The 12,625-nt window shown below is 46.7% G+C and overlaps 1 protein-coding gene across 1 annotated transcript in view; it reads right to left on the reverse strand.

The window, feature by feature from the left end:
• The window catches only part of LOC138645862 (uncharacterized), a 349,954-nt gene that overhangs the window by 317,158 nt on the left and 20,171 nt on the right, over nt 1-12,625 (reverse strand). Inside the window, exons 2-3 of the mRNA XM_069735368.1 lie at nt 12,481-12,502; nt 8,516-8,584 (exon numbers count right to left, since the gene is read on the reverse strand). Of these exons, the coding sequence (XP_069591469.1) occupies nt 8,516-8,584; nt 12,481-12,502 (91 nt within the window). The remainder of the gene's footprint in view (nt 1-8,515; nt 8,585-12,480; nt 12,503-12,625) is intronic.

Genomic DNA, 12,625 nt, shown 5'->3' on the forward strand with positions numbered 1-12,625 from the left:
ACCTGGTTCCAGAACCGTCAGCTGGTTCCGGGCCGAGCCTTTGGCTTAGGTGCCTCCTCCTGGGTATCCGAGTTCCGCCAACGCCAGGCGGTCCTTGGTAGTGCTTTTAAGCGCGGGCACCTACAGCTTAGTAACCGGGTTCCAGCACCGTCAGCTAGTCCTCGGTCGTGCCATTGGCTCTTGCACACTGGGGCAACGCATCCGGGTTCCAGCACCGCCAGCTGGTTCTCGGCAGTGTTCTTGTCACAGGTACTCCCTCGTGCCAAACCTGGTTTCAGCACCGTCAGCTGTTTCCGGGTTGTGTCAAGCTCACTGAGACACCTATGCTTGCCTCGTCGTGGTGCGGTCGGGTTAGCCAACTCCAGGGTGCCTCCAGTTTAGGAGCTTCCTATGTGGGCTGCGTGAACTGGTAGTCAAGGCTGGTTCTGTAGTGCCAGTAGGCCCAGCTCCCCCTGTAGGACTGTTGGGGTTCGGTAACTGCGGCTGCCTCGCGGCCTAGCTGTTCTCTCCTCTCCTGTGGGCCTTGGGGTCCACCACCTGGTTCCAGCACCGTCAGCTGGTTCCGGGCCGAGCCTTTGGCTTAGGTGCCTCCTCCTGGGTATCCGAGTTCCGCCAACGCCAGGCGGTCCTTGGTAGTGCTTTTAAGCGCGGGCACCTACAGCTTAGTAACCGGGTTCCAGCACCGTCAGCTAGTCCTCGGTCGTGCCATTGGCTCTTGCACACTGGGGCAACGCATCCGGGTTCCAGCACCGCCAGCTGGTTCTCGGCAGTGTTCTTGTCACAGGTACTCCCTCGTGCCAAACCTGGTTTCAGCACCGTCAGCTGTTTCCGGGTTGTGTCAAGCTCACTGAGACACCTATGCTTGCCTCGTCGTGGTGCGGTCGGGTTAGCCAACTCCAGGGTGCCTCCAGTTTAGGAGCTTCCTATGTGGGCTGCGTGAACTGGTAGTCAAGGCTGGTTCTGTAGTGCCAGTAGGCCCAGCTCCCCCTGTAGGACTGTTGGGGTTCGGTAACTGCGGCTGCCTCGCGGCCTAGCTGTTCTCTCCTCTCCTGTGGGCCTTGGGGTCCACCACCTGGTTCCAGCACCGTCAGCTGGTTCTGGGCCGAGCCTTTGGCTTAGGTGCCTCCTCCTGGGTATCCGAGTTCCGCCAACGCCAGGAGGTACTTGGTAGTGCTTTTAAGCGCGGGCACCTACAGCTTAGTAACCGGGTTCCAGCACCGTCAGCTAGTCCTCGGTCGTGCCATTGGCTCTTGCACACTGGGGCAACGCATCCGGGTTCCAGCACCGCCAGCTGGTTCTCGGCAGTGTTCTTGTCACAGGTACTCCCTCGTGCCAAGCCTGGTTTCAGCACCGTCAGCTGTTTCCGGGTTGTGTCAACTTCACTGAGACGCCTATGCTTGCCCCGTCGTGGTGCGGTCGAGTTAGCCAACTCCAGGGTGCCTCCAGTTTAGGAGCTTCCTATGTGGGCTGCGTGAACTGGTAGTCAAGGCTGGTTCTGTAGTGCCAGTAGGCCCAGCTCCCCCTGTAGGACTGTTGGGGTTCGGTAACTGCGGCTGCCTCGCGGCCTAGCTGTTCTCTCCTCTCCTGTGGGCCTTGGGGTCCACCACCTGGTTCCAGCACCGTCAGCTGGTTCTGGGCCGAGCCTTTGGCTTAGGTGCCTCCTCCTGGGTATCAGAGTTCCGCCAACGCCAGGCGGTCCTTGGTAGTGCTTTTAAGCGCGGGCACCTACAGCTTAGTAACCGGGTTCCAGCACCGTCAGCTAGTCCTCGGTCGTGCCATTGGCTCTTGCACACTGGGGCAACGCATCCGGGTTCCAGCACCGCCAGCTGGTTCTCGGCAGTGTTTTTGTCACAGGTACTCCCTCGTGCCAAACCTGGTTTCAGCACCGTCAGCTGTTTCCGGGTTGTGTCAAGCTCACTGAGACACCTATGCTTGCCTCGTCGTGGTGCGGTCGGGTTAGCCAACTCCAGGGTGCCTCCAGTTTAGGAGCTTCCTATGTGGGCTGCGTGAATTGGTAGTCAAGGCTGGTTCTGTAGTGCCAGTAGGCCCAGCTCCCCCTGTAGGACTGTTGGGGTTCGGTAACTGCGGCTGCCTCGCGGCCTAGCTGTTCTCTCCTCTCCTGTGGGCCTTGGGGTCCACCACCTGGTTCCAGCACCGTCAGCTGGTTCCGGGCCGAGCCTTTGGCTTAGGTGCCTCCTCCTGGGTATCCGAGTTCCGCCAACGCCAGGCGGTCCTTGGTAGTGCTTTTAAGCGCGGGCACCTACAGCTTAGTAACCGGGTTCCAGCACCGTCAGCTAGTCCTCGGTCGTGCCATTGGCTCTTGCACACTGGGGCAACGCATCCGGGTTCCAGCACCGCCAGCTGGTTCTCGGCAGTGTTCTTGTCACAGGTACTCCCTCGTGCCAAGCCTAGTTTCAGCACCGTCAGCTGTTTCCGGGTTGTGTCAACTTCACTGAGACGCCTATGCTTGCCCCGTCGTGGTGCGGTCGAGTTAGCCAACTCCAGGGTGCCTCCAGTTTAGGAGCTTCCTATGTGGGCTGCGTGAACTGGTAGTCAAGGCTGGTTCTGTAGTGCCAGTAGGCCCAGCTCCCCCTGTAGGACTGTTGGGGTTCGGTAACTGCGGCTGCCTCACGGCCTAGCTGTTCTCTCCTCTCCTGTGGGCCTTCGGGTCCACCACCTGGTTCCAGCACCGTCAGCTGGTTCTCGGCAGTGTCTTTTGCTCTTGTACCTTCTGCTCCTCATCCTGGTTCCAGTACCGTCAGCTGGTTCCGGGCAGAGCCTTTGGCTTAGGTGCCTCCTTCTGGGTATCCAAGTTCCACCAACGTCAGGTGGTCCTTGGTAGTGCTTTCAGGCACGGGTACCTCCTGCTTAGTAACCGGGTTCCAGTAACGTCAGCTGGTCCTTGGTAGTTCCATTGGCTTTTGGACCTTCAGCTACCCATCCGGGTTCCAGTACCGTCAGCTGGTTCTCGGCAGTGTCTTTTGCTCTTGTACCTTCTGCTCCCCATCCTGGTTCCAGTAACGTCAGCTGGTTCCGGGCAGAGCCTTTGGCTTAGGTGCCTCCTTCTGGGTATCCGAGTTCCGCCAACGTCAGGCGGTCCTTGGTAGTGCTTTTTAGCACGGGTACCTCCTGCTTAGTAACCGGGTTCCAGTAACGTCAGCTGGTCCTCGGTAGTTCCATAGGCTCTTGAACCTTCGGGTAGCCATCCGAGTTCCAGTTCCATCAGCTGGTTCTTGGCATTTTCTCAGCCTTCTTGTACCTTCTGCTACATTTCCAAGTTGAAGACCCTAACGTCGACGACCCGGAAGACCACCCCGATGACGACGACCCGGAAGACCACCCCGATGACGACGACGGCGGAGACGACGACGGCGGAGACGACGACGGCTGAGACGACGACGGCGGAGATGACGACACTGGAGACGACGACCCTGGAGACGACAACATGGAAGACCGAGAAGCAGAAGAACAAGAGGCTGCAGAACAAAGAGCAGAAGAACATTAAGCATAAGACTTAATATCAGAGCAAAAGATATTATCTAAATTATATGCAGAAGAAGACTAAGCAGTGTATGGGGGTGAGTCCGTTCCTCCTCGTGGTGCCCCTGGATAAAGCCTGATGCTGCAGGCCAAACTGAACGCGGACAAATGTAACTTTTGTGACTGGCAGAACGGAAGGTGTAATCTTCCAACTTTTATAGATAACAACTACGGGAATGCCTGTCACAAATGAGAATATGATGAAGAAGTAGAATAGGAAGAATAATAACAGTGGAATAAAAAGAATATGTAGAATAGGAAGAATAATAATAGTTGAAGAAAATGAATATGAAGAATGTAATAAAAAAAAAAATATAGGTAGAAGATGAAGAAGAAGATGAATAAGGTGAAGAAGTTGATGTCAAAGATGCTGATGATGATGAAGATGAAAGTGTGGGAAAAGGAAAAAAAAGAAGGGGAAGGTCGTGGAATAGTGAAACATCAATATCTGACAAAATAAAAAAAATTTACATAGTCAATATCTTTTTCAATCCGAACGTCTTTAAAAAAAAAAAAAATCATGCTATTCTATTTGATTGGACTAATCCTCATTGCCTTTAATGTCTCCGCCACCTCCCCCATACATCCTACATTATTCTTAGTTGTTTTCCTTCATGTAGAATGAACCTACAAGGAAAGAAAGGGTTTATTTTAATTCCGATATTTTGGTCCCATTGACTTGCATTGGGATCGGGTATCGGTATCGGCGATATCCGATATTTTTTGAATATCGGCCGATCCAAACCGATACCGATACTTTCCGATATCGGAAGGTATCGCTCAACACTAGTGATGAGCGAATGTGCTTGGATAACATATTATCCGAGCATGTGTGAGCAGGTTGCGGGATGCAGTGACGGACAGGAGGCAGAGCAAGGGTTAACGAGTTTAATAACAGGGGAATACTCCACGCAGGGAGGCAATGAGTTAAACAGGGGCATAAACAGTCTAATTGCAAAAGGATATGCAGAGTTCAAGGATAAAGAATCAGGTAACGGTGATTCCGGTGAATACTGTTAACAAGTCGGTGGTCACTCAGACGATGAAGTCCATAGCGCTGACAAGGACAGTCTCGGGGTCTTTTCATGTGCTCCTATTGGCAACAATGCCTCATCTTCTGGCGGTAGCGGTTGGTCTCTAGTACCTTCCCCTACCCCTAGTCCATATGCTGTGGTGGCTGACAAGGGTGTGGGCCACAGTCCTGTACGAGCCTAACGTGGCTCTGCAAATATACACTGCTGAAGTCAGGGTCTCCTGTGAGCGGGAAAGTATGAGCTGGTAAGGTGGGTTACGCAAGTTTATCCAGTACTCAGTTCTCTCGTTGCGGCAAGTGTGCTGTACTGACGGTCATGAAGCACAGGCACCTTGATCTCTGTCAGCTACTGGGCGCGCTGTACTTTTCTGTCTATGCTGCATGCTTATAAGGGGACCAGGGTGATAGCCTTGGCAACAGGGGTTAGCATTCTCTCACCCTGGTGCCTCACAGGTGAAATATAAAGTTCCTTTAGGTGAGACACGAACCAGGCAACATGACGGTTTGACGGGAAGCACTAAATTGTGCAAACAGGACCCCAAACCAGAAAATATACCAACTCCATAATAAGAATGAAATATGGAGAAATAGGAGAATATAGGTAAAAAGATAAACATTCAAGAAAAGAGGAGGGGGGGGAGAGGAAAAGTTAGGAGCTTGACACGCCGAGATATGCATCTGTAAGCCGTTGCAAATGAATGTAACTGGTGGGTGCCGTACCTGCTGGTGATTTCAGCTGAAGTAGAAGAAAGGAAAAGGGAATATCCAGCACGTCCATCCAGTGTAAGTAAAATATCCAAAATTTATTGAAGCATTTTAAAAAACAATATTAAAAAAGAGAGTCTCCCTCTCTGCCTGACGCGTTTCTGGCGCACCACGGCGCCCTTAGTCATAGGAACTAAGGGCGCCGTGGTGCGCCAGAAACGCGTCAGGCAGAGAGAGTCTCCCTCTCTCTTTTTTAATATTGTTTTTTAAAATGCTTCAATAAATTTTGGATATTTTACTTACACTGGATGGACGTGCTGGATATTCCCTTTTCCTTTCTTCTACTTTAGGTAAAAAGATACTTTATTAATAGGTATACAAAAGTAAATAATAAATATAGACAATAAAAATGCATGATAAAGTGCACAAGGATAATGCTGAAGGATCACCGATGCTGTGCACCCGCCAAGGGGATGAGAAAGCATCTGTACAAAAAGCAAAACATACGTTGGGTTGTTTTTTCGGGTCCTGTCCGGTGCTGCTAATCCTCCAACTTATATACTGGTAAGTGCTATTTATCCTCATCTATTTATACTATTTTTGAACTTTTTGGTCACAATTACTGCTACTATTGATCTTATTAGATAAACGCTCACTGTTTACTGTTGGCGGGTGCACAGCATCGGTTATCCTTCAGCATTATCTTTGCGCACTTTATCCTGTGTTCTTATAGTCTATATTTATTATTTACTTTTCTATACCTATTAATAAAGTATCTTTTTACCTATATACTCCTTTTTCTCTGTATTTCATTCAAAGTTCCTTTAGGTGCATAGCACTTACGGTTTCTACCATTCTGACTTCAGGCTCCCAAGTTCCAAGAATCACTGAGGTGTCACAGTCCTTTGCAAACATATCAACTTTACTGAAAATACAGGCACATGTCACTTCAGCAGCACAGTTCATAGAGTTTCATATCCTTTTCTCTCCCTGGCTTCCAGGCAAACTTCATTATTTCTGTGACCTCTCCTTTCATACCTTCAGTAATCCCAGCTGCTTCTGTGGACCATTCTTGTCCCATCTGTCCTTTCTCTGTCACCAGATTCTTAAAATCCCCTTGTCTGTCTTCCATAGGAAAAGGTGTCAGGAGCACTATCATAGCTGCTCCTGTCCTGGTCATAGACTCCAGATCTTTCCTGGAGATGGTTCCACTAAGCTGGTGCCCACTCACATTGTCCCAAGGCCTGAGGCCCCTCTCCTCCAAGCAGCTCTCTCTTCACAGCCTGAGGCTGTCCCATCAGCAGTATGCTCCCTGCCCTTGGGCAAGATGCCCAGGCTAAAACTCTCTCTAAACAGGAAGCATCCTCACTATATCCCTGGTCTGTGCTGTATCTCCCACTTATATTAACCCCTGTGCTGCCTGTCTGTATTAACCCTCTCCTATCTATTCCTTATTCTAATGTGCCCTCCCTAAACTAACCCCACTATTATCCCATGCAAACCTCTATGTTGTCCCTAAATCTAGGCACAACACAGGACAAATACAGTTACATTAAGGTACACACATAGTTATATAGCTTTCACATTAATAAAGCGTCAGGGTGCCGCATGTATTACATGTGTACAGCAATAAAGGTGGGGGAAGCACGTGATGTACCTAGTCACCCCCTTACACGCTGCCTGTTCTTGCCAAGACTGAAGCCCCGACAACCTCTGGCGTGCTGCTTCTCTGGCCGGATACTGCACCCAATTTCTCTCTGGCAGCACACACACAGTACTCACTAGCCCGGAATGTTCCACACCTTGCTCTGTGTTGACCAACAGGCACCCTGCACGCCTCTCCACACAGTCTCTGTCAGTGGTGGCGGTGGTGATGCTTGGCATGGGCCTGCGCTGTACGGATGCTCTGGGACCACAGCACTCGCTAGTCCCTGCTGGGGCCACAGCACTCACTAGTCACTATCTGTTCCCGCAAAGCCTCTCTCTGAGCTGCAGCTGAGTGCACGGCTCCCCTCAGCACAGCGGTACCTCTGCAGTCGACCGGGGACCCTCTCAGTGTGGCCTATCACGGCGCTGTGGCTCTGTGGAGAGGACAGGGCGTGCCGCTCACTTGACTGCGCGCTGCCTGGGGTTGGCGCCAAATTCCTCGCTGTTGCGTGCTCTCTCCCCTTCATAGAACTATGCCTCTCTCTGTCCGCAGGAAGGCCTGGCTCTCCAAAGTCTCCCCAGGAAACAGGGGAAGGTCCGCCTCCATAAAGCTTCTCCAATTGAAAAAGGGATGCAGCCTTTTCAGTTCTGGACCCGGCACGCGTGTACCCGTGGTCTGGTCGTCCCCTTTACACATATTTGGGTGTTATCCAAGTATCTTGGGCATGCTCGGATAATATATTCGAGTCCCTGCAACTGCATGTTTTGTGTCTGTAGACAACTGCAACACATGCGGAAACTGCCAAACAAACAGGCAATCCCAGTGTTGAGGTTGTCTACCGCTACCCCTAATCTTGTAACATATCTAGGAGTAAGACCTCCAAATCCCTTTCTCCATAAAGCTATGGTTTCCATATCTTAGTAAATATAGTTTCCATATCTTGCAGTGATGAAGACTAAAATGCCCCAAACATCAGGAATTGGTGAAATCGGTTATGATAAAAATAGGCTGTAAAACAATCATCTTAAAACAGGCTTCTATGGCCAGGTTTGATGCTACACACTCTCATAGCAGAGTAAAAGAATTCACTGATTTTCACCCTTTAGCTCTTATACAGGTATTTGGATTTCACAGCAGGGCCCTAGGTGTCATTAGCGGAGTAGCTGCTGAACAGACAAAATTGAACAAAATTGCTAAAATCCGAATGCATAGTTGAGGATAACTAGGTCAGAATACAGGAGGTTCACCAACAAAATAAGCAGAAAGGAGTCAGGTAGTCCAATAGTCAAACCAATGAGGACATCCAGGGTATACTCAGAAGAACTGCCAGATGTTTCTATAGGCATTCAAATAAAACCCTCATTGATCTGTTGACCAAGCTTCTGTGATAGGACAGTAAGCCAGTCCGCCTAATTAGCCCTTTGAATTTTCAGTCATTCTGGCTGTGGGGCACTTTGTGCACTCAGAAACTAAATTCTAGTACTGAGTGATACTGTAAAAGAGTTGGATAAGTTTGTGAAAGATTGTAAATGTGTGAATGTGAGTGCGCAGTTTGCCATCAGGGGAAAAGAGGAAGATATCAACATTACCTTGGAGTTAATAGCCCCTTTATGGAATGATCCAGAAGGTAGACAGTTCTCCAGGGAATTACTTGGAAACTAAAGTTGTAGACAAAAACTGTAATATTAATTGCCCTGATACAAGTAGAGTTTTATAGAAAAGCATGGCTTTTTGTGATGTAACTAATACATTTTCCTACTTAGTAATAACACAAACAGAAAATTGCAACTAAATTAAAAAGGGATTTAGGAAAGCAATAAGTAATTTTACATATCCCAGAAGAAACAGTTAATTTACTTAGCAGCTCCTTCGAAAGAGTATGTTACTGAGCATAATTATTGTGCTACTTTAATAGGAGATAATCTCATAATGAGATATAAGGAAATGTTTTAATATTTTTAGGATCTTCGAAAATGTTTCATATATAGTGTGAAGAATATTGGAGATATAATTTCATGCCAATCGTTTGTATCCTATGTTTGTATGGGGTTATAAAACCCCTTTTCAGTGTGCAGATGTAACAGAAGATCTAGACCCCCTTCAGTGTATAGCTAGCAGCAGCAGGGGGTGGGTCAAGCATCAAAAGGTTGTGAGTGACAGATCTCACACCTTGAGCCAGCTAAGCTCAGAACAAAAGGCTTGCTTGTCATGTGGATACCATGTGGTCTAAACTGCTCTGTTGAGTCAGCTATGATTCCACAAGAAGTTATTGAGATACTATACATCCTAGCCATACATTGTGTATATTTACGAGATCCCCAGAACACGGAGAACGCCCGTCTAGGTCTTGACACGTTCTAGCACCCAGGGTATGGAGATACATAGAACAGCCAGTACAAACTAGATAGCAAAGCAGTCTTTGGTCTTAACGAAGACCGGTGAAACGTGCTTTGGAGCCACAGGTTGGGGTCCACACTACTACAATCATGTGAGTTACAGCTCTTAACATATGCACTTAGATTTTTGATCGCTTACTTGCAGATTGCACTTTCCGGTACAGGTTTACTGTAATTTTTACAGCCTGATCTCCTATTCATGACCCCTTATGAGACAGCTTTACATAATATAATAAGAGATATTCTAACTTTGCTTTTATGTGTGCATGCATTTAGATCTTGTTGCCCAGTTGCATAAGTGCACATCACTGCACTTTATTCTTTGCATGATCCCATTTTTTAGACAGCTTGATATATTATTGCTATTGGGGAGACACCATTTGATTATGGAGTGGTTAATAACTTCTATACATGCCTTGCATATGTTGTTCTATTAGAATTATATATATAATAATGTAATGCTCATGTGTTCATTACCCCTAAAAATCCCTGCTCATTTGTGCTACAATGACTTGATGCGTATGTTAAAAAATTTTTTTTTTTATTAATAATCTTTAACCTATTTTTATACTCTCTGACCTATTTCTATGATCTACACAATTTTGAAAGGGGGTTTCTTGTGTTTGGTCTTAACGTGTAGCATGGGCCCAGACAGATCCAATGGCAATAAAACCGCCTGGATAGGACCATTCATTACAGAGTTATGGCTCATCTTAGGTTTTTTTTTTTACTGCCAGAGGCATGGGGAGGTTATTTAAGTTCAACCCAGAGGGAAGGAGGGGAGCAACCTAAAAGGGTTAAATGCTTGTGTAAATCGTGGTCTATTGCTTTTTCTCTGGGGAGGTCGCAACAACATATTTTGTGGGGAGAAAATCAATGAACAGAGGGGACCACAAGCCTCCCATATGACAGCCCCTCCCCCGAAAACAAAGCTTTTTATCTACTGGTAACTGACCCATATATTCTGCTTATATCTTTTGTCCTAACACTTTCTGTATTTGCATATCTGACCATTGCATATGTGTAACCATCGTGTATAGAGTGTATTGTCTAGTGTGCCCTTAAGGCAATTAAATATATAATTTAACCCTGGGCTGCTCCTTTATCTTGATCCATGAATCCACATGTCCATTTCTCGGCTTAACTTTCTATGCTAATGGGGCTGGTTTCTGACCTGATATAATCCCATTAATGGACTGGGCTTATAACTAACGAGGAACTGGTGGCAGTCCTACCGGACTGGCAGTGCTGTGTCAATGGTGGTAGTGAAAGGGGCCTCTTAACCTGTCAGGGTTGTGAGCCAGTATGTGCCGCGTCAGTGACTGCGTGGGCCACATCTCACTCCCTGTGGCTCCTTGGGCCTGTGTGGACATGGGTTGTCTCTGTAAAACTGTACCAAGCTGACCTTACATGTCCCCAGGGGGTACAGAATGTCACATTGATGATAGTGGGAAGATCGCATTACATGATCCGTCTGACATAATAGTGACATCAGGCAAGGGGTGAGGTTCGGGTTCGTCACATGTGGTGTCAGCGGCAGGATTCTGTGTGATCTTTCACATGTAGAATTTCTGAAAATACATTTCACAGTTAATCATATATTATTAAGAGAATGATTGGTTTGTCATAACTAAGAAATGCCACTTTGCTTTGAGAATGTGTGAAACAATTGTAGCAGCATACAGGAGTCTGGATTACTATAATTTGAAACTGCAGTAAATCAAGAACTATTTTTCTGCAAAGAGCGAGCTTTGTCACATCTTGTACCTTAATTTATTAAAACTAGGCAACTTCAACCTTTATAATGCTAAACTATAAGGACTCAGTTTCGTGCACAAATTTCTTTAAAATGGGCTATTGAAATGCCCCTACAGACATTGGGTTAAAGTTCGCCCAACCCAGCGATTTCGGCATATTCTTATGCTGCTCTCCCTATAGAGAACACATGAACACTTGGTCAAATATTCAAGTGTGTGGGAAAGTCAGGAGAGATAGCTTTTGGCAAACCGTTATCTAAGATGAGGAAGCATATTAAAGGGGGTTGAACTTCCAACAACGTGGGCCCCAATTACTGGCAGTTATGTAAAATTATAAGATCTGAGAGTTCTCATCCTCCCTGTGTCCATCACCAGCTCCCCACTGTTGCTGCAGTCTGTGTATTTTGGCCGCAGCAGTGAAATCAATGCTGCAGCCAATCACTGAGCCCTGCAGCTTGTAAGGTTTACATTGGGGATGGTGAGTCCTATCTGGCTTTCTCATTTTACATTTGTTGAAAGTGCAACACTTAAAATACCCTAAATGAAAGGCATAGTAGATAGAGATAGGTAGATAGGTCTTCAGCAAATGACAACCCACAAAATGATGAGGCAAATATTTTCTCCCAATAGTGTCTCTAGGTTGATTAGAATCTTTTATAGGGCTTAAATGAATCTGATTAAGTCCTGGTAATGTGGTAGAAATCATTATTGATTGTGACTAACACTGCGCAATGATTAGGTAAATGAGTATTTTGACCATATCGTCATGTTTCTGCAGATTTTCCAACTCTGCGCTGTAAAATCTTGAATTCTTATTGGATGACGCATATCAGATAATGTGTAGTTGAAATTTGGCAAACTGACAAAAAAGAGATTAATTGACTCTGAAAAGTAAAAAAATTGGCAAAAGTCTTAGAGGGATTCAGCACTGTTGACATTGCTAAGTTTTGTTGCAAATAGTCAACAGGGTCACAAAAAATGTGCTGAGAAAAAAAGACGCCGATTAACTAAAAAAAAAGATTTGAGAAAAATCAAATGTGAAGCCTCCAGGAAGCCATTATCATCTAGTGTTGTCATATTCCAGAACTGTAATCTCCATGGAGTTCCCACAAATACAAGGTGTTCACAGGCGGTAAGGAAGGCTGAAACCCGACCACCACTGAGCAAGAGCCCGACGTGGAAATTTCAATACTGGGCCAAGACATATCTGAAGTCAGATTTTTCAAAGGATTTTATGAGTGATGAGATGAAGGTGACTCTTGAAGGACCAGAAGAATGGGCCTGTGGCTGGATCAGTAATAGGCACAGATTTCCAATTTGACTCAGATGCCAGCATGGTGAAGGTGGGCTACTGCTATGGACTCGTATGATTATACTTATTATACTTATTATTATACTTACTCCAAGTGCAGATGCTAGCCTCCTAAAATAGAAAAAAAGAAAAAAAATGTTATTGATCCTTTACATTTTTATAAATGTCTACAGCATTAAGGTTAAATGTTCTCACTAGAACATGTGAAGTACATAATTTATGACCCGTTCTACA

The sequence above is a fragment of the Ranitomeya imitator genome, chromosome 7, assembly GCF_032444005.1.
Source record: "Ranitomeya imitator isolate aRanImi1 chromosome 7, aRanImi1.pri, whole genome shotgun sequence".
Taxonomy (NCBI): domain Eukaryota; kingdom Metazoa; phylum Chordata; class Amphibia; order Anura; family Dendrobatidae; genus Ranitomeya; species Ranitomeya imitator.